The sequence below is a fragment of the Syngnathus scovelli genome, chromosome 9 (assembly GCF_024217435.2).
Source record: "Syngnathus scovelli strain Florida chromosome 9, RoL_Ssco_1.2, whole genome shotgun sequence".
Taxonomy (NCBI): domain Eukaryota; kingdom Metazoa; phylum Chordata; class Actinopteri; order Syngnathiformes; family Syngnathidae; genus Syngnathus; species Syngnathus scovelli.
The window spans coordinates 8,264,885-8,290,950 of record NC_090855.1 but is presented as its reverse complement, the minus strand read 5'-3'; the positions used below and the strand labels follow the sequence as shown (position 1 = coordinate 8,290,950).

At 40.6% G+C, this 26,066-nt stretch overlaps 3 protein-coding genes across 4 annotated transcripts in view; 1 reads left to right on the top strand and 2 right to left on the bottom strand.

The window, feature by feature from the left end:
• LOC125974924 (V-type proton ATPase subunit C 1-A) overlaps positions 1-14,108 on the bottom strand; it is an 82,242-nt gene extending 68,134 nt beyond the window's left edge. Inside the window, exon 1 of the mRNA XM_049729873.2 lies at positions 14,098-14,108. The gene's annotated coding sequence lies outside the window, so the exon portion shown is untranslated. The remainder of the gene's footprint in view (positions 1-14,097) is intronic.
• pop1 (POP1 homolog, ribonuclease P/MRP subunit) lies at positions 526-8,867 on the top strand. Of its 2 annotated transcripts, none has more exons than XM_049729852.1 (16): positions 526-631; positions 1,153-1,264; positions 1,490-1,627; positions 2,044-2,219; positions 2,318-2,575; positions 2,874-2,961; positions 3,054-3,232; positions 3,298-3,554; positions 3,634-3,727; positions 3,821-3,929; positions 4,002-4,121; positions 5,357-5,478; positions 5,555-5,746; positions 6,104-6,258; positions 6,508-6,741; positions 7,832-8,867. In XM_049729852.1, the coding sequence occupies exons 2-16, from the start codon at positions 1,156-1,158 to the stop codon at positions 8,499-8,501; spliced, it is 2,901 nt and encodes a 966-aa protein (XP_049585809.1). In that variant the 5' UTR covers positions 526-631; positions 1,153-1,155; the 3' UTR covers positions 8,502-8,867. The 2 variants fall into 2 exon arrangements, with proteins under 2 accessions (XP_049585809.1, XP_049585810.1); XM_049729853.1 differs by having other exon boundaries at positions 543-631; positions 1,097-1,264.
• Positions 10,047-25,956, bottom strand: LOC125974925 (NIPA-like protein 2). Its single transcript, XM_049729874.2, has 11 exons — positions 25,719-25,956; positions 17,785-17,853; positions 16,869-17,037; positions 13,366-13,425; positions 12,734-12,855; positions 11,616-11,712; positions 11,233-11,368; positions 11,015-11,103; positions 10,603-10,666; positions 10,432-10,529; positions 10,047-10,289 (listed from the first exon to the last, which is right to left on the bottom strand). The coding sequence occupies exons 1-11, from the start codon at positions 25,803-25,805 to the stop codon at positions 10,183-10,185; spliced, it is 1,098 nt and encodes a 365-aa protein (XP_049585831.1). The 5' UTR covers positions 25,806-25,956; the 3' UTR covers positions 10,047-10,182.
• Positions 25,957-26,066: the final 110 nt, after the last annotated feature.

Genomic DNA, 26,066 nt, shown 5'->3' with positions numbered 1-26,066 from the left:
ATGGTGGAAGAGCAAAACAGAATTCAGCTTTTAACTATTTTTTTAAAAAAAACTTTGGTGCATTTTAGAAAGTTACATTTATTCATGCAGCATTTCAAATACCAGTCAACTCTTCTGCTTTCACAGGCTTTCGCATAATTTATTTAGTTCGCGTCGATTACGTCACAGGGATGATGGCAACTTTACCGCAATGCATCGTGGCGAACGATTTCTGCACAAACAAAAATCACAAATTTGGATGTGAAACACACATATATTTGAGAAATTGTTAAATCAGAGTGAACATTTTATTCCACATAATAAAAATATCAAATTTGGACTTGTTAGATGCAAGGGTGTAAAACACATATATTTGAGAAATTGTTAAATCGGAGAGAAATCTTTACTCCACATAATAACTAACAGTTGCGATATTAGTTTTCGTCCCAGAATCAAAGGATTATGCAGCCAACATTGAAAAAAAAAAAAAAATTAGGTTCCTCCTGATAGATGTTGCTGCTCATAAGAACTACAACTCCCATGACCCCCACGTATACGGAAGCAATTTGCACGCCGTATGGTATACACGCTGCCGAGCTAGCTTGTCCTGAGCAAAATCGATTTTGAAGCAGAATTCCTCACATCCACCCAGGTAAATGTAGCAACATAATACTATTTCATTGCAATTTAGTTTGACAATCTCACAATTATTTATGTCTCCCTGAAATGACGTTGTTGGTTTAGTAAAAATCTATGTTGTTTTTAAGTTAGCCTGATGTGTGTAGTAGGGAATTACATTAAACGTTTGAATTGTATAATGTCTCTTAATGTCTGAAAAGCAAGCTGAATTGTCACCACAATTCATGCACACATCTCTGCTCGTGCCTACGTCAACCTCTGAAAATATTAGCACGATCGCTCCGATAAATGGGATTTTATGGACATCTATGAGCGGCTATGGGGAGGAAAAGGCTTCATCGGGATAAAGCCCCAAATCAGGCCGATTGTTCTGATATTTTCAGAGGTTGGAGTGGACATAAGCCGAGATGTCAACATAAACTTTGATGAAGAATAATTGCAGTATTGTGACATTAAACTTTTATCTGTTCCTGTCTAGATTGAATTAGAACGCCTGCTGAGTCATATAGTGAATAAAAACGTCTGCTTTTACAGAAAATGTCTGCAGCTAAAGTAAAAATGCGACAGAAGAAACTGAAAAACCAACCCGCTAATGTGCAGTTTGTGTCCTCGCATGGTCATGAGGAGGGCAGCCCCCATCCCAATGGTAACACTTGATCTTCTGACATCCGTTATTCGTTGTTTGTCTATCTTTCTTGTTTCCCTTTGGCTCACTATGTTCCCAATTGTTCTTGCTTCATCAATTTAAGCAATTACACAGACAGTCAAACAAATTTTACAACAGAACAGCATCTCAGTTATCATCTCATCTTCAGTATTGTTATAATGACAATAAAGACATCATTCTTCTGTTGGAAACTTTGCCGCTCAGGTGGAATTGGTGATGGTCCATCTGACAAAGGTCCACCTTATGTAAGAAAGAAGAGGTCCCACCAAGAGACTGGGTGGGTCCGTGGACACCAGAAAGATGGCGGAGTCTATGCGAACCAGATCCCAAAGATAATTAATGGTAAAGAGACCTTTCTTCTTGTACGTGAGCAGACAGTCAATGAATGAAGGGTTAAGGAGGATTTACCCCTTGCTGCAAATATGAAAATAGCGTAATCAACTTACTATTTGCATTCTTTCAGTGTTTAATTGGAATTGTTTTAGTCATCAAGCTAACATTTGCGAAACAATCTCAATAATGCGACATATGTCTACCAGTGAACTGCAATGGCATGCAATGTAGTTGGTGCGCAATTCTAAATTTGGAATCTCTTTATTGCATGCTGTGAAAAGCCATTAAAAAAAAAAACTCTTAAAAATCTGCAATATAGTGAGTTTGTGAGCAATGAGCTGCGATGTAGTACACGAGAGGCTTCTTGCGTCCTTTGAACGACAATATCTGAAGTTCCTCTTGCCTTTGTCAAACTGTATCTGCAGCTGTAGTTTTTGCCAGAGCCAGGGCAGCAGAAGTAAGTGCCATGCTGAAAGCAGTTACCAAGACAACAGGCAGCTGTCATGTCTTTGGAGCGCTGCCGAGGCACATGAGGAGAAGAGCGATGAGCTACAACACCAAGCGTCTTCCATGCCGACTCAGAGAGCTGGCCAACAGAATGGTAGTGTTCGCAAAGTATTTTCTTTCTTGACCTTTTTGTTCTGTTTTACTTTGTTTTTTTTCTGACTTGAGTAATATTTAATTTTGGACTAACCACAGAGAGAGAAATGCCTGCAGGGCAGCGTTAAAAAAAAGGAGCAGGCTAAGAACAAGAGCCGCAAAGCTCGCCGCCGTCATGGAAACATGCTGCTGGAGTTCAACCGACGGCAGAGAAAAAACGTGTGGCTGGAGACGCACATTTGGCACGCCAAGCGCTTCCACATGGTCAAAAAGTGGGGCTACTGCCTCGGGGACAGACCCACCTTAAAATGTTACCGCCCCAGCTACCGAGCCATGAGCACTCATTGTCTGCTGCAGGTACGGACCCTCACAAAAAGCAGGAAAAGATGTTTTTTTTACTTTTGTTTATTGCACAGGATATTTTGAGACCTACCAGTGATGGATGAAAATCTGCTATATAAACAGACCATTTACTTAAAAAAACCCAACATTTGACATACATTAAATGTATTTAAGTGCTATCCAGCATGTTGTGGCACAACACTGTACTACCCTTAAAGTGCCTAACTTTTGCTGTAATAGAAATATTACTCTGTGAAACAGATTTTTTTTTTTTTTTTTTTTTTTTTTTTTTTTTTTTTTGGTGACCAAACAGGACCTGTCATACTACTGCTGCCTCGAGCTCCAGGGAGAAGAAGACAAGCTCCTGGATTGTCTGTCCCAGCTGACCAGCAAGGAGGCTGGTGAGTGTGCTCCACCTCAAAAACAAATGCAGATTCTGATTTGTTTTATGGAGCTCATTTGCATAGCATGGACTACTTTTCTAACTCGACAGGCCCTACATTTGCCCAGCGGTTGTGTCTGTCTGGACAAAGGCAAGGTAGCGTCGTATTGTACAGGGCTGGACAGTTCCCCTCGCAGCCTTTGGGTGCAGTCACATTCCTCTGGAGACCCCGTACGCCCGGCTCCGCTCACAGGCAACTGTGGACCTGGGTTCATCCTACTCTTAAACAGGTAGAAAAGAAAGAAAAAAAGCAAACTTTTACTTTTTTATTCAAATGTACGTATTTTGCTTCCAGGATGTCCTCACTGAGTTCCAAAGTGTGTGCCAGTGTCAGCCCGTGGTCCCACTGCCTGTGCCAGAGGTAATCTCTGCCACAGATTTGGAACCAAAGCCTGATGAAAACCCTGCAACCAAGCAAACACCTGGAATGAAGAGGAAGCAAAACCGCAAGGATACTAGTGGACCTCTTGCCAAGAAGATCCTGGGCGATGGAACCAGATCTCCCAACACGCCTGTTACTTGGAAATCAAGTTCAACCGGAATATTGATCAAGTTTGTGTTCTTCCTCTATCTGTGTCGTTCGAAAAATCTGCAAAAGCCAACATAAAAAAATATTGTTTATCTTTTGTAGTGATCTCACAATGGAGATTGTACGATATCGCCTGATTGGACCGCAGTCCCACTCTGTGCTGACAGACGCTTTGGAAGCTGCTACAGACTGTGATGTGAGAGAACTGTGAATTTTATCAGCACAGAAAGCAGAATCTTTTGTATACCAACCGAGCCAGTGAAATTGTGTTGCGTTTTTTTTTTATCAGAAAATAAGCAAATCGCAACCCTCCTGCTTCTGGTGGCCCGATCACTGCAAAGATGAGAGCAAAGTGAAACTCCATGAGCAGCAAACTGATGTCTTTCATACACTGAAAGGTTGACTATTTCCGTCATGGTGGGAATTTGAATGATTTTGTCATCTAATCGTTGTTTTTGAATGCATTCCAGGCATCTACTCAACTGCAGAGCTCCCCCCCGGCACAGTGCTGGGGCTGACAGTTGATGACCCTCGGCTGAATATCCCCGCAAAGGCGGTTAAAGCTTTGCCTTGTGTAAAGGAGGCCCAAGGTAAAATCTGTCCCATCACAACTGAGATGGTGGAAATACTGGTGGCTCATTCCAACAGAAATTTTTAATTGGGGTTTACATGTGTGTCATTTAGTGCAAGTTTGAGTTAGTTACTTTAGAATTTGATTGCTAAATGGAGATATTGAAATGACTTCATTCATACTGTAGGCGTTTTCATAATATTTCTTTGACAGGTCTCTGCTTGATGGCTGTTGCTTGGAAGTGGATTAAGAGCTTTGCCGTGCATAGTTAATTAGTTAATAATGTCACGAGCAGACAAATGTTTGTAGTGTTCTGATATGGAAATGAACAACCCCACTGTTGTGTATCAGTGGGGCGGACGTGTTGTGACTTTCACAAATAGGCAGCAAAGAAAATATTTACTCGGTTTAATTTCACTCTTGTTGGGTGGGCAGACATTACAAAGACGAAAGAAAGAAGTATTTCCATAGAAGTCATTAAAATCAGTTTTCCATACGTGCAGTACGTCCCGCAAGGTCTTTTTAGATCTTTCATTAGTCCAAGGTACAAAGAGGATTGTGAAGGGCAGGTCCAAATAAGTCTGTTCTTCTCTGTCCTGAGGCCGTTTCACAGAGTGCACCTCTGGTCCTGTGCTCCTGGGGGGCCTCTGCTCGGCCATGCAGATGCTCCAGGTTCGAATCCTGGCAGGACCCTGTACTCCAAAAACGGCATCAGTGACAAAAGACGACTTATTCTCTGCCTTGTAGAATTGTCACTCCTTTGAAATGGCTGACACACTTTTCACGCCTCTAAATAATAGAAATGTTGCTCGGCAACATGAAGAGTTTGCCCCAGTTTTCTCCCTTGCTTCCTCACGGGTTTGAGATGAATAAGCAGCGTAGAAAATGAGCAAACTATACAGGAAGACACGCTGTTTCTTATCTGCTTCAAATGAGGGTTATTAAAGGTCATTATGGAGGAGATGGATGCTCTTGTCTGCAGGTTGGAAACAGATAATTACAAAGTCAAATGGCCTTCATTTAGAATACCGCATTTCCCGTTCTCAAAATTCTGTTGATTCGTCTCAATGAATATATTGTGAATATGAGCTGGGTTAACACATTTATGGATATGACTATTAACTGAGCAGATTGCCGGTCTCTTCGTCGATGATCAAGTGAAGTGATGGATTTCTACAGAATGTCTCGAAGAAGCCTATCTGCCGAGGTGTTGGATTATGCAGGGGGTATGCTCGTGTGTGATGTTTCTTCCAGAGGTGGATGACGAGAAGAGAAAGGAGCTGTCATTGCGCGGTGTACCAGAACACTGTTGTCAGAGTTTTCTGTGGGAGCAGTCGGTGCGCACCAATGTCACAGAGAATAAAATTTCAGAGCAGGTATCTGAAAACGTAATCGTAGCTTTCCTCTATTTTTGTTTTCCAGTCTTTGGACTTATGGCTTTACATCTCACAGGACTTAAACCGTATGAGGAGCGAGGTTCTGGTGCCCGGGTCCAGACTTAGGCCTGTTCCCCCACAGGGTCGAGTTCCCATCCTGCTGGTTCACCAGCCTGGCAAGCAGCTGGGACACGAGATGAATTCCTGGGGTGCCGGATGGGACCTGTTTCTTCCTAAAGGCTGGGGCATGGCTTTTTGGATCCCGCTGGTCAGTATTGGGGACCATGCTTTTTATTTGTGGGTCCGCGTGAGCATGAGATTCCATTGAAAGCCAAGGGCCCACCATTTTTGTGTTTCCTTCTTGATTTTCTTAAACCAGTTATCTTTCTTGGGAGCTTAACCTGCCTGTAACTTGATCTCCCACTTTGCTAGGTTTATTGGAATGTTATTGCCTTAGCGTGTCCATATTTCAAGAGTTTGTTTGTTTCAACATGGCCTGTGAAAATGTTCAATCTACCTTGAAATGAAAGGCAGCCCTGAAGCCCCCAGAGTTTGTTTGTTTTTCAATCACAAAGCTCCTAATGCAGCACTTGTGCTTTCTCTCTGGCTTCTGTCCCTCTGCCAGGTTTACAGAGGCGTTCGCATTGGTGGACTCAAAATGAGTCTGACGCACTCGCAGAATAAAGGCGTTCCGCACTTCCCTCACGATTACCCAGACTGCCCTGCAGGAGCTCGTTTTCAGGAGGAGCAAGAATCCGAGCTGCTGGAAAAGTTCAAAAGGTCACTTGAAGGAAATAATTTGAGTTTCGTTCAAAATAGATCTACCTTTTTCTTGACAACATAGCAATAGTCCTTCATGTCATCTTGAATGGTATTTTTGTAACATCAGTGGGCAGCACAATATCAAGTTAATGAACTTCTCTAAGAAAAGTATCAGTTAATTTTAGCTGATTCTCGGCACTTGGTTTGTCTCCTAAATTAGGAGATTTGTGGGTTGACTAGGGTTTGATCTTTTGCCCTCCACTCTAGACGCCCGCCAGCCAAAAGAACCAATTACATTAAACATGGCTGCCTGGCTCCATTCTGTTGCCCGTGGCAACAGCTGGCTGAGGAGTGGGATGTTATTGGAAGCGATGGAGAGGAGAGAAAAGGAGACATCATGGCTAAAATGTCATCACAGAGTGACGCAGCAATCAAGTGTGAGATAACGTCACATCACGAAGACCCTGTGATGACGGCACAAACACGCTTCACTGTCCTGAGGTATATTTTTGTATTCCATGACAGTTGTCATATTCTTGATGGTTCCGTAGTCAACCAAACGAGGTAGATTTTACGTAAAATCCACAAAAGATGCGCGGTTACATTCATCATTTCACACTTTTGAATTACACCATTGCAGTGTCGATGTGCAAATCTCCGCTGATTGAAATTTTGCTCCGAGACCATCTTAATGATGAGAAGTGCGTCTCTTTTATTTCATCTTCCTAATTGATACGACACATTGTGACTGTTTTATGTGTGGAAGTCAATTTAAAAAGATGATGCAAGGTTTGCTTACTATTGTAATAGAGACCAGAGCAAATAGGTTTTCTTGAGTGCCAAGTACAACTTTTGAAGTTTAACGTGAATGTATGAGGCATCTATGTGCTAGATTAGCTAAATTTATCAGGCTAGATTGATCAATAAATGTGTTTGGAGTCTTTTGTAATGACATTACTTTTGGGAAGCGTTTGCAGTGATTAATGTTAGCCTTCGCACGGACTCTTTTAGGGACTCTTCTAACTGCATTTAACAAGCTGTTCTTTGGACATTTACAAACTGACTGTAATCTAATGAGCACAACTTGAACCAGCGGAAGACTTTCTTTTATCCTGATAGATCTTTGGTATAATTTTTTTGATATTCATGAGTTTTATAGCCTCTCTCACTCCTCATCCTTCATACAGAGAAAAGATGAAAAAAAAAAGAATTGGGGAAAAGTGGTTCTTTTTTGTCTGTGTTTATGTAAAGGGGTTTTAGTGTGTAAGATGGATTTTAAGAGTGAGAGATGTTATTTTTGGCCTATAAAATGCCTCATAGCATGCATCTTGTCACGCAATCCCTTATTTTAGAGAGCCTCTAATGTAGTAAAGTGTTTTTTTGTTTTCTTATATTGTATTTCCAAATGCCACCAGTTAGAAAGGCAAGAAATGCAAATGCCTTTCAACAAAACGGTTGCCCACTAAAATATGGCTAAACTGAAAGGTTTTTCTGTTTTTTTTCATGTTTTTATTCAGTCCTCATCTGCAGCTCTACACATAAAGTGCCTTTTTAAATATTAATCAATGTTTTTTCTCCCCCCCCCCCCTAGGAACAGGAAGTCTTTGAAGCTTCTCTCTAGTTGGTGCATACCCACATCATCTAAAGGTCAGAGGTCACACCGGGTCAGGGAAATGCCACTTCTGGACTGTTCAACAAAGACGTCATTTCTAGCAAGTCACAGAATGAGTTTGGTTTGGGTACGTCTGTCGCTGTTGTTGAAGGGCAAACCGGAGCTCCATGCTATGGTGTGTGTGCCGACTGCTGATGACCTCAAGCTACTGAACAAAGGGCCTAGCAGTAGTGGCCCTCAGGAGCCCCCGCACAGGGATCGCTTAAAAAGCATAATCAAGCATGGGAAGAAGGGGACCAAGAAAAAAGCTGATAAGACAAAAAGTCAAAACACTCTTTCAACATCTGAACAAAAGCCCACCACGGTGGAAGACCTCCAGCTAGCTTGTCCCGCTTCTGATTTTGTTTTGGGAGTGTGGCCAAATCCCCTGCCGAGTGTCACCTCTCACTGCTCACGAGTAACACTCGGTTGGGTGACTCAGGCTGACTTCTCCCTGTCGGCAGGCTGCGGGGAAGCTCTGGGCTTTGTGAGTGTCACGGGCCTCGTTCATACACTCATCAGTCAGCCTGTGGAACACAGAGGAATGGTGCTGCTACGCAACCCCATGTCTCTACAGTATCGCTTTGCTAAAATTAACATAGAAGTTTGAATGGAAAGTTGAACATATGCAGAACGTGCTTCATTTTGAGGCAAATTCATTTTTTAGCTTTGTGGGAAGCTGAACACTTTCCATAAGAGCTGGACAAAGACGTTGCATGTTTTTTTTTTTGCACAATGATCTCAAACCCTGAGCCATCTTTAATTTGTGCATGATGTAAAATAAACTATCTGCAGATATAAATTACATTTTAGATATGTTAGCCAAATACTTATCAACTGATCATGTACTTAAACTAAAAATGTAGTTACACTTTTTCCCCCCCATCTGGTTATTAAAATACATTTGTACAGTAAATGTACATTACATGCAGCATTTATATGAAGTTTGTGGAAAATAAAATGCCACTGCATTCAATATTTTGAGTTCAGGTTAATAAAGGACACATATGCATGATTACAACTGATGTTTGTTCCCCTCCAATAATAGGAAAAAAAAAAGAAACCTAAACTACCACTGACCAATCTTTCTAACACCAGTAAGCAGAGACTTTGCAGGGATTTGTTGGACCCCGTGCACATTCAGGACAGTCAGTTGTGTGACTTAAAAGAATCAGCTATGTGGCTTGGTAGTATGCGTTTTTGCAAAATCAAAGACCATTTTAGTGCCTATTATGGAGTTTTCCTTCATTTCCTTGGTTGTGATATAAGTGTTGCATGGAAACATGATGTCTTAAATCTGTGCAGTGAAGATGATCAAAACATTCTGGAGGAATACATATATCAGAAAGCTTGGTCCCAGTCGCAGGTCAGGAAAATGACACAAAACCCATTGCTAAAACATATACATAAGCAATGGTGCGAATTACGTGTCGACAGGTGAATTAGTCCTACTGAAAATCACAGAAATCATTGATTGCGTAAGACCACTGAGCAACAAAATAAGTGTACCATCATTTTCATCCAGGTCATGTTTTTATAATTCTGTCGGCCTGTAACCCAGTGGCACACTTTAATTCAATTTCAGTAAAAGTTTAGTCATTAAATCACCCAGTGTTCCAAATTACAGTATTTGAGTTACCATTTTGATGTTATTGTTGAGTTTTCTTTCTTCAACAGAAGGGTACCGACAACTTAGCCTACGTGTATCACATTCACCAGTGGGAACAAAAACTTACCACTCACACAATAGGACACAACACAGGCAATTGTGAGAAAAGGCAGACTCCTACTTAAACATCAAATCTTGTATACACATCCCATAATGTGTGGGTGGTAAGAGGAAAGTAAGGGTTTGGTTGCTTAGCAACCCTTAACTTTAGATTCAGGTCTTCATGTGGTTTATTTGAGGTGTAGTGCTTGATGTGTTTTTCATATGGCACAAAGTTTCATTAGCATGTTTAGTTAAGTCAAACCACAGACACTGACATATGCACTAAACACATCACTTTACATTTTGTTTTAAATTATGTACATCACACATTGATGGATTTATTGGTTCATATCTGGCCAACGTGTTTCTCTGGACAAGTTGACATCAGGTCACATGAAGTTCCGTTTTTGGGAGTTGTTAATTAATAGTGCCATAACACTCAGGAGAAGTGGACTATTTTTCTTATCTGCATATAAAGCTAGCCCAGAGAATGTTTTCAAATATGCTGCCCATTCACATTTGGGCCAGCAGGAGGCACGTGTTCACACACTTCCTCAGTCTGAACAGATGGGACAGGGTCTTAAGAATCTTCTATTTGGTCACCTCTGTTACACATGAACTTGGCTGTCAACGATCCGTATGTCTGAGTTTTGGACTCGGGCTGCACTCTGTTTGTATGACTCTGTCCTGCAAACACAAACAAGACGGCTCTTTAGCTCTGGCCTAGACTGCAGATGGATCACCTTCTGCCAGTGCATGTGCCCCTTGTTGCCTTGCACAAGTCACGATGTATATCACCTTTCGTTGACTTAAATGTTAGATAGCTTACCAGGTACCATATCCATTTCTATAAAGTTGCAATCTTGTTTCTTTGCTTTTGGTCTATTTCTGGCTATCAGAAAAACTCCCAGGAAAGATAGCAGACACCTACAAAGAATGTAGAAATAGTTATAACTCTTAAAAGGTTTGTGATGCTTTATTGATGCTTTATATTGCTCACCCAAAAAGGAACATGAAAATATTCAGTAATGCCAAATCTTCAAATTCCTGGTAAAAGATTATCCCTGTAATACAAAATATATTACATCAAATGAAGGTGGTCAAATAGCACATAGAAATATTTCCTTTTACAAACAAATATTTATCATTAGTGTTGTTGTGGCTCATCAGTTCTTACTAGTAATTTTCCATGTTATATTTTGCATCTTATTTGGATAAAATTTGACAAAGAATACAGATATAGTCCTTAAATCCTTAAAATATTTTGACTGCTAACGTGTGTAACAAAGTCTCCAGTACTTCATCTTAGTGCATAAACTCGAATTATTCTTTCCCCACGTATTGACATTACATATTAATTTGGTGCCTTGCCCATAAACTTTGTTGATGTGATGCTCTGGTGCTGAACTTACCTGCAACAATGGCACTTGCAGTAAAAAACACAAAGTTGATTGGAACCACCTCTGTGGCATCAAACATTTTCATTGCCTGATTGAGAAACCTGTGGATGAGCCCAAGAATTAAATTTGTAGGGAATACTTTAAAAAGAAATAAACAAATAGGTGGATTGACAAAATGATTTTGTAGGATTGCTCAGAAAAAAATGTTTGAGGATGGACGAGGAACTGACTTGATCTGGAAGGCGCAGGAGGCCACCATGATAACGAACATAACGTAGAAGATGGGATAGATGAGCTGCAGGTGACCTTTTATCGTCTCTGTGATCATTCCTGACACAGCTTTCACTGAGATGACTGTAAGTGAGGCTGCAGAAATACAAAACACACTTCTGATAAGTTGCATAGCTAACATGAACCTCTCATGTTTGTGTCCAAAGAGAAGTATCTCGTCTGTATCAATTAATCCATTATTTCACTGAGACATTGTCTCTGCATAAATGCGGCGTGACCACAGATCCATTTTGGTAACCAGGCAACAAAACAACACACTACCCAAATTAGTTTAATTCATGACTTGCATGCCCTCAATCAGGCAGCGGGCACTTGTCCATACCAAGCAGTGCTATCAGCAGCATCACAATCACAATCTTCTTCATATTCTTCTTGTAGTATAGGAAGAGCAGGATGCAAAAGGCGATGACCTCGATCATCTAGAGAGAAAGGAGAGTGTCATTTATGCAGAGCCCATTTTCTCAAACTTCACACAGAAAATGAAAGTTCCAATTGCCCTATATCTTTCCTTGACCACCTCATCTCTATGACAAAAGTGCTTTTTTCAGACAAAGAGCGGCACTCTTTAATTGAAACAAATCATTGTGGCAGGCAGGGAAAAAAAGAGAAATGAATTGCTGTTTTTGAATGGGAAGAGCTGTGTCCTTGAGAGGCCTAAAGCTTTGAGCTGTTCAAGGATGCCACAAGGTGGTGAAAAATGGAGAATGAGAAGGGAATACAAAAGAAGGGTGCGGGGAAAAAGGGCAACCTGACCTCTGCCCCTAGCTAATGCATGCGTGCGTCTAAATTGCAGGATATCTTTCAGTGCGGTTCATCTAGTCTCCTATTAATATTACGCTAATTTTACCCTTGCATCAGTTAAGCAAAGTGGAACAGATTCAAGTGAATTGGAACAACATGCTACTCGTTGAATATTGTTGAATATATCGGTATTGCTACACAGGGCACACACACAAGGCACTGACTAAAATGTTTGGAGAGCTGCTTGCTTTTATCTTTCAAGACACATTCTTGGCTTGCTTTGAAGACCTTGTCCCGCAGGAATAAAAGGAGAATTTGGAATATAAATGGAGATTTGGCAGAGCCGAATTTATCTGTGTATGTTGCAGCGTTAGTAGCTTTTGTCATAAGCGCATTGATGATGTTTACAACATCTATGCCTAAGGTTAAAATGGAAAGACCACTATGAATGTGAATGGCTTTGCATCCATCTATCTATTTTCTCTAGCGCTTGTCCTTGTCATTTGGGTCACAGGTAATGGATGTGTAGATCAACAAGTGTCAGGCTTGTTGTTTTTATCCTTTTCTGTATATTTTAGAAAAGCAGAGAGGAACCCACTTTCATTTCTTTTGAATGTAGGACTAAATGGATAAGTTTGGCATGAAAACTTTGGATCCACAGTAATTGAATGGACTGTAAGTTTGGAAAGGGTTACATACAAGGTACAACAGGAAGTACCAGTTGACGACATTGTACTGGACCAGTTGGGCCGTAATGTGAGTGGACGTGTGGGGGGCAAAAGTCACCAAGATGTAGGTTCCTGTTATTGCCAGCGTGACACCTAAAGACACAGACAAGAGGCGGGCTGACAACTTGATAGCATTCATTGCCCTCTGCCACCCCTTCTGGGTGGAGGGAATAGTTTCAATGTATCTCAAATGCAAAAAAACAAAAACAAAAGAGTTCATTTGTCAACATCTCAACTGCACACATTCCAAATTCAAATATAAACTGGCAGATTTACACGATGAGATTCATACTGAATTTGCTTACTTCATCATATCAACACATGCTTGTCTGAGGGCGTGACGTTAATTGTCGAGACTAAAGACGAAATATGTATGGACTGAATGCATTGTAACAGAAGAAAGAAACAAATATAAAAGTAAACAGACACTTGTGCCACAAATATAAAATTAGGTTGCTGAATAAATCTCTCGGTTTCTCTCGCTCTGAGAAATAGCTTAAAAGCAAATTTGATCAAACACAACTTTAGGAAATTATTTCTTCACTCATCTGGCAAACTGACAGCAAGTATATGTTTTGTTATTGTTCCTGAGTGTTTGCTTACCCACAACGTCAGAGACGCGAAAGTTCTCCTTGAGGAAAATCACGGAGATGAAAGCGCTTGCTAGAAGACAAATAAAAATATATTCCCATTAGTTGAACTGTCACTGAAGCATCTGATTCTTTGTGAGCGTTATGAGGAATTATAAGCTCTCTGCAGTTTTGTTGTTTCCCATGCTGACTGAGTTCCTTCAAAATAGAAAAGTCTAGACACAATCAAATTTGTGAATGAAATTTGCAATATTGATATATTTAACATGTAACTGAAGGAAATTAATTAACCAATTAGATTTTTTATGTGCAGCAAAATAAGAAGAGACAATGTATTCTTAGCTAATTAAATGTAATAACTTTATTTTGATTTGTTTAATATACCGTATTTTTAGTGAGAGCAATGCCTCTCCATCATGTTGACCGGTTGGATATCAATGCGCATTAAATGTTGCAGCCTTTTGGTCAAGTCAGATCAAATTTAATTCCAATTCTATGTGAAACTTATTGCTAGTCTTATTGTGTTTCCCTATCATGCACAGTCCTATTTGATGAAGGCTTTATTAACCAATTTAGGCAGAAATCCAGATCTTACCAAACAGTGAAAATTGTACATAATAAGTTGACAGCTTAAGCTGCCTGTGAAATTTGTCGGAACGCCGAGATGGATGAAGCTTATTAGAACTTCGTAAGAACACCAACATAATATTCCTTGTGGCATGTTAAATGAACTCATGCATCAATATCAGTGTCAGAAGATGAAATATTCCCAAATTTCTTTTTCTTTTTTTTTTTGACATGGCAAGCCTCACAAATCGTACTTGTGTTGCCCGAGGAGATGCAGCGAACCGCGACTGACGAGTAATCATTACAGAGTTGGGTTGTGACAGAGATGGATTGTGATGTAGGACTACAGACAAGCGTCAATTGGGATGCAAAAACATGGATGGCCACACAGGCACGTAAACTGCAGAAAACAAAAATGAGAGGAAAACACACAGACACATACTGATATAATATGAAGTAGATAACTGTAGAAATGCTGGTTGTCTCTTAAATGTCATCACCCTCGAGAGTAAATCATTTTCACTGTAACTCACTGTATGACGTATGCCTAATAGAAAATAGTGACAAACACCAACCAAACGACAGACGGCCAGACTGTCACCTTTAAAGTTGACACGAGATAAACAGATCAATATGACACAATATGTGCAATTAAATGTGCTGAAAAATTATCACTGTCAATTTTTCTCACACATTGAATGCCAGGCATTATAGCAGTTTATTTGAAATGTCAGCACAAGGGGTGATTTGTCTGGAAATGAACCCAAGCTAGTTTTAACACACAATATGCTTTTCAGTTAAAGCGATAATGTCAACACTGCTGAAATGTTGCAACTGTCTTGGTGTGTGGCATAAGGCTTGCTTATTGCTGTAAAAGGACATTAGTGACTAATTGGAGGATTCAAAAGACTCTCAAACAGTCAGTTGTCAAATTTTTCATACGGTGGGCATTAAGGGCAAACGTTACACGCACATTAAGTAATGTCTGTGCTTCTGGGAGCAGCTGGCTTTTGCCAAGTCACCATAGCAACACCATATAAATTGAGATTCACACAGCTTGATAAAAAAAGAAATGTGACAACAGGGACCTCTGAGGTAAACTGTCCTGTGTGTGTGCGTGCGTGTGCACACTGAGCATGCAGCAGATTAGTGCGTCCCCACTACACAACCCCTCGCTTGTGTTTCCGGGAAGACTCCCCCGAGGGAGAACTCACGTCACACACGGGAAAATAAATCGAGGTGACATTTCAACAAAGAAACATCCAAATAAAAGATATGCCATCATAGAGCTGGGCAATAATTCAATATCAATATACATATATCGCAATTGACTCCTGATCAATATCAATACAAATTGTTCTCACTGTGATATTGATTTAAAAAAAAAAAGTCAGGAAGCAAACCCCAAACCCGTCATTTACTTACCTTAAAGCCTACAATTTAATCACATCTATGTTTTATTTCAAATTGGGTCAACTACAATTAAATTTGTGCTATTGTGATAACATTGCCGCTGTGTAAGGTGACCTTCAGTAGAGCGTGTTAGCTTCATTCCTCCAAGTGATGAATTGACATCTATGTCAAGGAGAGGTGAAACGTGGCTGTGCACAACAATATTTGGAAGGATGCTGTCATACCTAATTGTGACAAGTGGTCTCAGAGGAAAAGGACAGCAGTAACTGCTATCTGTGAACCCCCTACCAAGCCTTCACTCACACGCCACAGCACCATAGTGTGTTAGCTAGTGAAGCATATCTGGAGGGAAAAAAAAAACCCTTCACACCCCCTGGGTGTCAGCACACTGTTTGCTCTTTAGTATAGAGTGTTACTTGATGAGTAAAGTGCTCTTTTATTGTGTATTTTATTCTATTGTCTTTGGCGGTATCAAAATGCTGAGGTGCTCTTTCAATATGCAATTAACCTGCAGTTTATATCCCACATTGAAGTATCAGACTATGGGCTTTCAAGTAAAATGGCTATTGCTCACACCTTTGATTTCATTGCTATACAGCAGGGGTGTCAAACTCATTTTTTTCACGGGCCGCATTGTAGTCATAGCTTCTTTCGGAGGGCCATTATGACTGTCAACCCAAATAAATGTATGAGCACCTCATATTAAATACAGTAAAAGCTACAAAACAAACTGACAAATAACTCATTTTCAAATCAGACGAGTAAAAACTGGTCAAATATAAAAAAAAGATATTAAAAATGAAGACAATTTGCAATTCTAGTAATGACACACGAATTTGATGCACAATTTGTCTTTGCGGGCCACATAAAATGATGTGGCGGGCCGTATCTGGCCCCTGGGCCCTGAGTTTGACACCTGTGCTATACGGTAATTTAAGAGATAATCAAAATGTGTGCATTAAAAGCATCAAATAAAGCACTCCGGTAAAGCTAAATTGAGTACAGCACTGCATTCAGCCCTCAACAAGATACGGTTTACTTGGGTGCATTATTCAAGCTACTCAGCTATATGCAACACATGGCCATAGGAAAACAGTTTGACGCATTTGGGTAATTGATATCATTAATAATCATGAGCAGCTGTCACCTCCGTTGTGGTGACTGATGCGTTGCGGGACGTGAAAAATAATATGAAATTGTTTAATGTTTAACCTGCGTTTGGAATGTGTGCTCAGAGCAGCTGTCAGCTGCAACGAGCAGACAGGCTTTGTTTTGATTGGATCGTGACTCAGGCTTTGTTCATAACGGCTTAGTTCACACCGCAGACACTGTCAAATGAGCAAGTGTAGAAGTGGAGAGGAGCAGAGAACAGAAACAATATTGTAGAAGTGCAAAGACGTATTTAGTGTTGCCAAATAAAAAGCAAACGATCATCAAAACTGAACTGTTGTGTGAACGGCAATGACTGTGAAAACAAGCCTTCCAAACTGCCTTTCACAAAATAGAAAAGGAATAGGTAAGAAGGTCACAATTTACCTATGACAGACACACAGCCCAGTGGGGCGATGAGGGATGCTGGGGCAAAGCCGTAGGCAGCAAAATTCCCCAGTTCACCAACACCCATGAGAAGCAGACCGCACCACCAAATCACGGAGGTGTAGTAAGGCTTGGAGCCTCTCTGGGACAGACAGATGTGGGCATATTTCTGGTAGGAAGAGAGGGAAGATGGGTTTGTGGCAGCTCCAGATTCATGCAGTAAACACACTTGCACTTCACACTGTTGGCAATTAATCATACTGAACATTTTCAGTGATATGTTATGATAAGGGTCGTTGCGCTGCTCTTAACATAAACACAAAACTTTCAGCTGATTAGCATTTAATCAAAGAGGTGGCATGACACCAATTAGGCAAATCAATGATTTGAGAAGCTCTTCAAGCTGATTAAGGACACGTTCCTCCATAAACAAGCTCATGGGGTCCAAACAAAGGCAGGATGCATTTGCACAGAATTTTCCACATTCATGTCAAGTCTTGGGTCAATGCCAAAACAATAGATTTAAAATGATAATACTGTATTATTGATAATAAGTTGAACGCCTAGTTTTAGAGTAGCATTTGTTTACCTAATCAAAGAACCATTTACAGCCACATTTTGACGTAGGCCAACTCCGACAAAATGCTTTTTGGTCAGATGTAGTTTTAACTTCTTTCCCATAACAAACAAGAACAAAAAATGATTCGTTCAGTATGATGTAAACACAAACAAGACATTGCTAAGGCTATCTATGACTATACTTCTTTAAGCACCCTGACAAGAACTTGTCAGTAAGTGAAGTCACATAAATTGGCGGAACTCGGATTATGCTGTGGGAGATTTGCACCAACGTGTGAAAACAAATTGGATTTTCCTCATTTCAAGTGTTGGCCTGCAGGATTGCAGAGCATCCTACCTGTATGTTGAGGGAAATGCTGATGAGAACGTTGCCGCATATGGAGATGATGATTCCTACAAGATAGGCCTGTGGAGACAAACAGTAAACAGGAAAATTAGGTGACGCTTCACTAGTCACACAACAACTCCCCACAATACTGCGAGTCTTCCCTCCAGCTGTCACTTTTGCAAAACTCATATAGTTGTGCGGGTTTGAGTATTTGCATTGACAGTTGAGACTGGGAATATCAAAGTATTTCTTCTTATACAGCCATTTGCATGCAACAAAATGATGTACGAAAAAACAAAAAAATAATGTACAGTCATAATCAATTCCTGTCCCTCATGTTACAATCTACACTAATGTGTCCTCTATTCACCCAACGTTACATTTGCTCACTTATTCTCTCTTTTCTATTTCCTCTTCATCCTCTGCGTCACATTCACCTCGACTCAGAACTACGCTTTGGCCTTTGTTGACTTATGAAAGACATAAAGCAAGGACGAGACCACGCCAGAAGTAAACAGCATTACGACTTTAGTGTGCGAATGGCTTTGTCTAAAAGTGATATGTTTGATGATCATAGCGTGTCAACAGGATTTGGGAGAAGGAGGCGGTAAAGTAGATGGGCTGCTGGATAATGAGATTTGGGAAATGATTTCAATTAAACAGTGTGTGTGTCTGTGGAGCACAATTTGAACAAAAGGACAGAATGTTAAGCTTTGATTAGATTTGATGTGAAATGTGGAAGTTGGAAGTCTAAGTCATGCAAAAGGGGAAATAAAAGAAAACTACAATAATGCACAGTTAACTTAAAGGTTTTACATATTAAGGTAATATAAATTCAGATTAGACCAAAGTCAAACACCAAGTCTCACACTTTTGGTATTTAACGCAATGTTGTTAGGTGAACCTCACTCTGCCACTGTAAGCGTGTCTTTTCTTTGTAGTTTGTTTCTTTCTACTCAAGAATGAAGACACTGGAACATCTCAACTACACATGCAAGAAAACCTGAGAGAAAGTGTGAGCGAGTGCTCCTGTCAGTGAAAATAAACGAACCACTGATGTACTAGGCGTGCCTTCTGCTTGTGGCTTATTAACAGACCGTGTCTGATCACATACAGGATACTTTATATCCCAGAGCTCCCAATCAGTTGTGCAGGTTAAAATTAAGAGTATGCTCTCAGAAGGCAGCTGTCACATATTGTTGCACACATCAACTCCCTCAAATTAGATGCATTCGTTGATTTGACTATTTATGGAATTTTCTTTGCATCTTATCATTTGTTCTCGGAAAGGTGCACCTGCATGTAGTAGTTCACTGTGACTTTCACGCAGGTAGCGAGGGTTCAGTTGCCACACACGGACGGTGGCATTTTGAGAGTCATATGGTTGTCTGCCTCCGCAGGTGTGTGCCCTGTGATTGACTGGCGACCATGTCGTCTGCCAATCACTGCCTGTCACCTGAGATGGTCTTGAGCTCACTGTGACCCTTAAGTGTGAAAGAAAGTGGATGTCTAAAAGTGAGTCATTCCTTTATTCTTTTCCTCAACTCTAGTGCTGGTCCCCAGCACCTGCAAAAAAAGAGACTATAGGCTTCATCCAGAGGTAAAATGTTTAAAAAAAAGATATTATTAAAAGTGAAGACAATTTGCAATTCCAGTAATGACACGCGAATTTGATGCACAATTTGTCTTCGCGGGCAACATAAAATGATGTGGTGGGCCGTATCTGGCCCCCGGGCCTTGAGTTTGACACGTGTGCTTTACATGAACAGATTGCTATTGTGAGTTGGAAACAAAGAGCCATGTGTCCTTCCAAGGAGGAGGATCAGTGCAGTCAGCTACACCGTTCGCTTGCAACGCCATTATGCTTCCCTCATGTTATCAGATCATTCGGCTTTAAATATGCCACAGGGTTTGCGATTTGATTTGGTAACTACATTGTGCTTTTAGTGAGAACGAACCAACAGCATTCATTAACCCCCCAAAACGTTGTGCGACTATTGTAATGTGTCTGTATTGTTACGGCTTAAATTATTAACTGATTGAATGGGCATTTTTATTTTGGGATACGTATTGCATATCGTCGCCGTATACATATGACATATGACTGTTTCATAATGTAACATAAAATATGGTAGTGCACATTCAATGTATCCTTTAAAAATATTTAGGTTTAATTTCCCTTTAAATAAATTTTCCTCTAAACTCAATGACAGCTAGTCCTGTTGTCAAGCCAACCTCACATTTAACTGGGTTGAATGAAAAGCGACTGGATTTATTATTTTGCTATACCACATAAAGGTCCAAATGCTTTTGGAGTGTACATTTGACCTGTTAATAATTTTATTTCTATTTTTGGGTGGTCAATCACATTTGATGTAATATATGCGCATTCCAGTTCTTTTAAGTGAACTGAATCTTTAGAATCAGTTCACTCAAAAGATTCGTTCAAACGAATCGTTCAACAAATCGTCGAGAAGCGCGCAATGCAATGCGGATAGTGCTGCGGGGAGAAGTTTGACAAGCGTCAGTACATTCATGCTTAGCACATTTCGCAGGGGTGGGAAGTCGAACCCTAAATCTGAGGTTGTCGAGCGCAGCGACAAAACCAATTGCGAAACATGACGGGCTCGGCCGTCTCGCCGCTTTCACTTGGAGTCATTCTTATCCGTTCAATATTTCGTTCGGCGCGCGTTGCGAAAGTACAAAATAGTGTTGGCTCATGAGTGAACAACTCGTTCAAAAGAACGTCTTGTTTTTCTAGTAGTGTACGAGAGTGAACGAATCACTTCCTAAAGATTTCGTTCTTTTTTCACTTCATATGACTCAACCAGTAGGTGTCAGTAATGCGCATTGAAGCTGGTGCCACCTCACCTTACAATAAAACGAAGAAGAAAATGACGTAACTTCCCATTGAAACGAGTCGTGAATTGCATTTCCCGTTCATCAACTGAACGGATCTGTGAGTGAACGAGTCAGTGAGTGAGTGATTTGCATTTTCAGTTCATCGCGAGAACGGATCAGTGAGCGAACGAATCCTGACTTTCCCGTTCGCGAACGAGTCAATGGGTGAACTGCCTTCCTTCCTTCCCGTGCATCAACAGATCAGTCAGTGAACGTGTTGGGTCTTCTGGCGTGAACTACAGTATGTAAGCCAGAATGTAGATTTACGATTTGCCTAGGAAAGAAAGAACCACTCACTGAAACACCACTTCTTTTATGCGCGTTTTCTCCAAGCTAACGGCTAACTTCATTGCATGAGGGGATGCGCTGTTATGCTTCTCTTTGGGTAATATTGATTTTATAACACTTATAGTAGTTTTTAAATAACGTGTATGCATATATACGCCTAAATATTGTTATTCAATATATCTACTGCAATTTCACATTAGATTGCTGGTTTGAAATTTACTTTTATTATTATTATGTGTACTCTCTGCATCCATTGCAGCCTGGTCATCCTAGAAGAGGGACCCTCCCATCTGTGGTCTCTTCTCAAGGTTTCTCATTTCCCCTAGCTGGAGTTTTGAGTTTTTCCTTGCCCTCTTGGGAGTTTAAGATCAGTTTAAGATCAGGGGATGTTTGAGAATATCTTTCGTTTTTCACATGTCCTGAGTGTTGTTGTTAGTCACCTAAATGTTGAACAGAGGCTGTGATTTACCGAAGTCAAATTCCTTGTTTGGCACGCTCAAACATGGCGAATAAAAAACTCTTGAATCTTGAATTATTATTGTTATCATTATTATTATTATTATTATTTTAATAAACATTAAAACCTGTTAAAACTTGTCTGGTGTTTTATTCCTTGTTTTTATTTTTTGAGCATGAAAACAAAAATCTGACATTTGGTTGACTGCTTTATATGACCATATGTACGGACGTGTTTTACGTTATGTAATATGTAATATAAAAAAAAGAATGAAGAAATGAAATGTAGCGAACGATTCTGTGAACGATTCTTTTGAACAAATATTTTGAGTGAACCGATTCTAGATTAACTGGAATGCACATCACTAGTACAAAACAGTGCAGACGACCATTGGCTGCCAAGTCAAAATAGCCGACTGGCTAGTGACACGGGCTCTTGCTTGGTAGAACCTGGTTCGATCCCAGGTGTGAACATATACCTAAAATTGCTTTTAGAATTGGGACCTTACTTTGTATGCATATGCAATCAAATGCAAGCATTTATGTGTAAATACATAAGGTGGCCCTGCCCCCAAGTTGGCGGAGCAAACCAATGGTTTATGCCCACAGGTATCAAGCTCTAGTTTTTGGGGCCGCATTCCAACATATTTTCCAAGAGTCCTTCGTTAAGTGCACCTGCGTGAAAAGTTTTAGCTCCTGCAGAACGTGAAAGGAGCTAAAACTTTTCACGCAGGTGTGTTTAACGAGGGTAACTTGGAAAACATATTGGAACGCGGCCCCGAGGACCAGAGCTTGATACCTGTGACCTTTGACCATGATATTTCCCTCATAAAGTGGCCTGTTATTAGGTACACTTGAAAATGGCCGTGTACCTAATGGAGTGTCCGTGTGATTCCCTCGTTAAGTGCACCTGCGTGAAAAGTTTTAGCCCTTTTCACGTTCCGCAGGAGCTAAAACTTTTCACGCAGGTGCACTTAACGAGGGAATCTTGGGAAACATGTTGGAATGCGGCCCCGAGGACTAGAGCTTGACACCTGTGACCTTTGACCATGATATTTCCCTAATAAAGTGGCCTGTTATTAGGTACACTTGAAAATGGCGGTGTACCTAATGGAGTGTCCGTGTGATTCCCTCGTTAAGTGCAGGTGCGTGAAAAGTTTTAGCTCCTTTTGAACGTGAAAGTGGCTAAAACTTTTCACGCAGGTGTGTTTAACGAGGGTCACTTGGAAAACATATTGGAACGCGGCCCTGAGGACTAGAGCTTGACACCTGTGACCTTTGACCATGATATTTCCCTAATGAAGTGGCCTGTTATTAGGAACACCTGAAAATGGCGGTGTACCTAATGGAGTGTCCAAGTGATGTCACAGATCAGCCAATCAGAAAGTGGGGGTGAGGGCGGGTGTGGCACTTTTCACTTTCACTTAAGCTTTTTCACTACACGAGGTAAAAAAAAAAAAAAGAATAAAGAAAGGGTTAATTGCGCAGTAAATGCCCTTCTATGATATATTCTTTAACCTGGGATTGAACCAAGTTCTTACCAAGTAAGAGCCCATATTACTAACCAGTCGGCTATCTCGACTTGACAACCTATGGTCGTCTGCACTGTTTTGTACTGGTGATGTGCATTCCATCTAGAATCAGTTCACTAAAAATATTTGTTCAAACGAATCGTTCACCGAATCGTTTGCTATACTTTATTTATTTATTCTTTTTTTATATTACATATTACATAACGTAAAACACATGTACATATTGTCATATAAAGCAGTTAACCAAATGATTTTTGTTTTCATGCCCAAAAAATAAAACAAGGAATAAAACACCAGACAAGTTTTAATGTTTATTAAAATAATAATAACAACAATAATAATAAAAGTAAATTTCAAACCAGCAATCTAATGTGAAATTGCAGTAGATACATTGGATAACAATATTAAGGCGCATATATGCATACACATTATTGAAAAACTACTATAAATCAAGATTACCCAAAGAGAAGCATTCTCTCCCCGTTGTTGCATAACGGTGCATCCCTTCATGCAATAAAGTCAGCCGTTAGCTTGGACAAAACGTGCATCAAAGAAGTGGTGTTTCAGTGAGTGGTTCTTTCTTTCCTTGGAAAATTGTAACTCTACATTCTGGCTTACATAATTCACGCCAGGAGGGCGACGCAACACGTTCACTGACTGATCCGTTGATGCACGGGAAGGAAGGCAGTTCACCCATTGACTCGTTCGCGAACGGGAAAGTCGATTCGTTCTCTCACTGATCCGTTCTCGCGGTGAACTGGAAATGCAAATCACTCACTCACTGACTCGTTCACTCACAGGTCCGTTCAGTTGGAGAACGGGAAATGCAATTCACGTCTCGTTCGTGAACGGGAAGTTACGTCATTTTCTTCTTCGTTTCGTTTTACGGCGAGGTGGTACCAGTGTCAATGCGCATTACCGACACCTCCTGGTTGAAGTCATATGAACTGAAAAAAGAACGAATAACTTTAGGGAGTGATTCGTTCACTCTCGTTCACTGAAAAAAATCGTTCTTTTGAACGAATCGTTCACTCACGAGCCAACACTAATGTAACAGTTCAGTGGCCTGGCATCCATGCAGCTAGTAGCATTCTTTAATTTCCCCCTCAGCGGCAGTGTGAATGTGAGTATGAAAGGTTGTCTGTTTGTATATATATGTGCCCTGTAAATGACTGGAATGGTCTTCCTTTTGCTTGAAGTCTTGCGACCTTGCCATAGAAAATGGATGGACGGATATTTTTGTAGACGCCCTGCAGGAACATGTCGTCTGATGTCCAGTAAAGCAATGAACAGCCATAAACACTAAGCACCATTAACCTCATTATCTGGAAACATTAATGTGACTCGGTTAATCAAACACACCGGATAAGCCCGGCTGGGGTGTGCTGCACTGATTTTCATGCACACGACTGCAAATCATTCTAAATGCAGAAGCCATCTGAAGGGTGAGACAGAATGATATTGTTATGATGTTCACTGGCATGGTGGGTAGCTTGGGACAAAGGAGGCTGGGACCATTATCCGGCTCTTCAGGATTCTTACAGTAGATCCATTCTCTAACGCCCACCCGTTAGTCATTACACACTATTTGTGCCTCTCTTGCCTCCTCTGTTACTCTTTCCTCTGCGCCACCCCAAAATGTCACCCACAAGACAAGACAGAGGAGCACACAATTAGAGGAAAAGATGAGCATGAGGAGAATGTGAACACCAGGGTGGGAGGACAGAGGACTGACAAAGCAATGACAAACATGCACCAACTCTTAAATGCATTAACATATACAGACTTTATGGATTAGGACAGTGAGTGGCAGAGTCCAGTCTAAACAGAACCACTTTCAACATAATGATCTAGTCATGATTACTTGAGAAAACAGTAACAGAAGTCAGCATTAATATATCTCTGAGCTGGCTGGCTCCCAATATTCATTACACAAAAAGCTTTAGAGACAACTGTGCATTCTGGGGGAATGAATTTAAATTCTTTTACTGGCAGAAGTGCTCCAAACAGCTTGCAGGGAGGTGACATCTTGAAAAATAAAAAAGGTCCTCAAACTTAACTTTCATGTCTACGGTATGGCCTAATTTGAAAGGAAGGTTATTGGATCAGTGCAATTATACCTTCAATTTACACCAATTGTAGGCATTGGGTATTAAAACAGCAAGTAGATGCACAGCCGTTAAAACCAAATTTTTTTGTAGTAAAGATACCAGATCAAGAACAATCTTTCCAGATTGTCTTTCATTCCATCTTTTGGAGGGGAGAAGAAGATAAAGAAAAAACATCCCACATCACAGCATGCATGGCTATATTTTGCAGAAACATAATCCCCAAAGCATGTGGACAAATGTTCGATGGTCTGATGGAACCATGGCTGACGTCTTTGGCAATAATTTTCCAAAATATATTTGGTGTGAAACAACAGTGCACGTCACCAATATCCACTTTGCAGCTTAGTTGAGGCAGTATCATGTTTACTGGCCCACCCGAACTGTCGGAATTAACAGTTCCGTGTGCTTTTCGATTTAGGAACAAAACATTCAGGCTTAATTAAATGCATCTTCCAGGGAAGGAATTCACTAGAAAACGATTAAAGTTAGCCGGAGCGCAGATTTGAATCAAATTAAAAATCTATGATACTGTGGCTGTGCAGATTTCCTTGCAAACTAGGGGTATGTGTCATGCAGACTGTACTACGCTATACGTGTTATATTCAACGTGACGTTTCTAGGTAAGGGGTATAGTTTTATAAATAGCAAATTTTACCTGAAAAGGGTTTTCCATAATTTCAGCCCGGTGAGCCATGACAATAGTCAAATTAAGAGCGTCCCAAGGCAGACTAAAATTCGCCATCACAACTTATTACAGTGCAGATATTTTTGGCTTCACATCTTTGGGCGCCCCTTTTCAGCTCTTTCCATCCCGTGCGCCCCGCGCCCACGCCGCAGCAGAACATTACCAGAGACAACTTATTCAAACTTCACTTTTCGATGACACGGCTGAATACTTTGGGGCAGTAGGAATAATGGAAACTTCCATCAACTAATGCTAATTACCTCACATTTTTGGGCGAAGAATGAAATGGCCACTAATATTGTATTTAGACACATTTAA

Excerpts from the sequence above, each read along its gene's own strand:
- pop1 (XM_049729852.1), top strand. The coding sequence starts at position 1,156 with ATGTCTGCAGCTAAAGTAAAAATGCGACAGAAGAAACTGAAAAACCAA. Across the intron at positions 3,233-3,297 it reads TTCATCCTACTCTTAAACAG|GATGTCCTCACTGAGTTCCA; the intron begins GTAGAAAAGAAA and ends TTTTGCTTCCAG. Across the intron at positions 6,259-6,507 it reads CTGCTGGAAAAGTTCAAAAG|ACGCCCGCCAGCCAAAAGAA; the intron begins GTCACTTGAAGG and ends CCTCCACTCTAG.
- LOC125974925 (XM_049729874.2), bottom strand. The coding sequence starts at position 25,805 with ATGGCGAATTTTAGTCTGCCTTGGGACGCTCTTAATTTGACTATTGTC. Across the intron at positions 10,530-10,602 it reads ATTTTCATGTTCCTTTTTGG|GTGTCTGCTATCTTTCCTGG; the intron begins GTGAGCAATATA and ends CATTCTTTGTAG. Across the intron at positions 10,290-10,431 it reads AGAAATGGATATGGTACCTG|GACAGAGTCATACAAACAGA; the intron begins GTAAGCTATCTA and ends TTGTGTTTGCAG.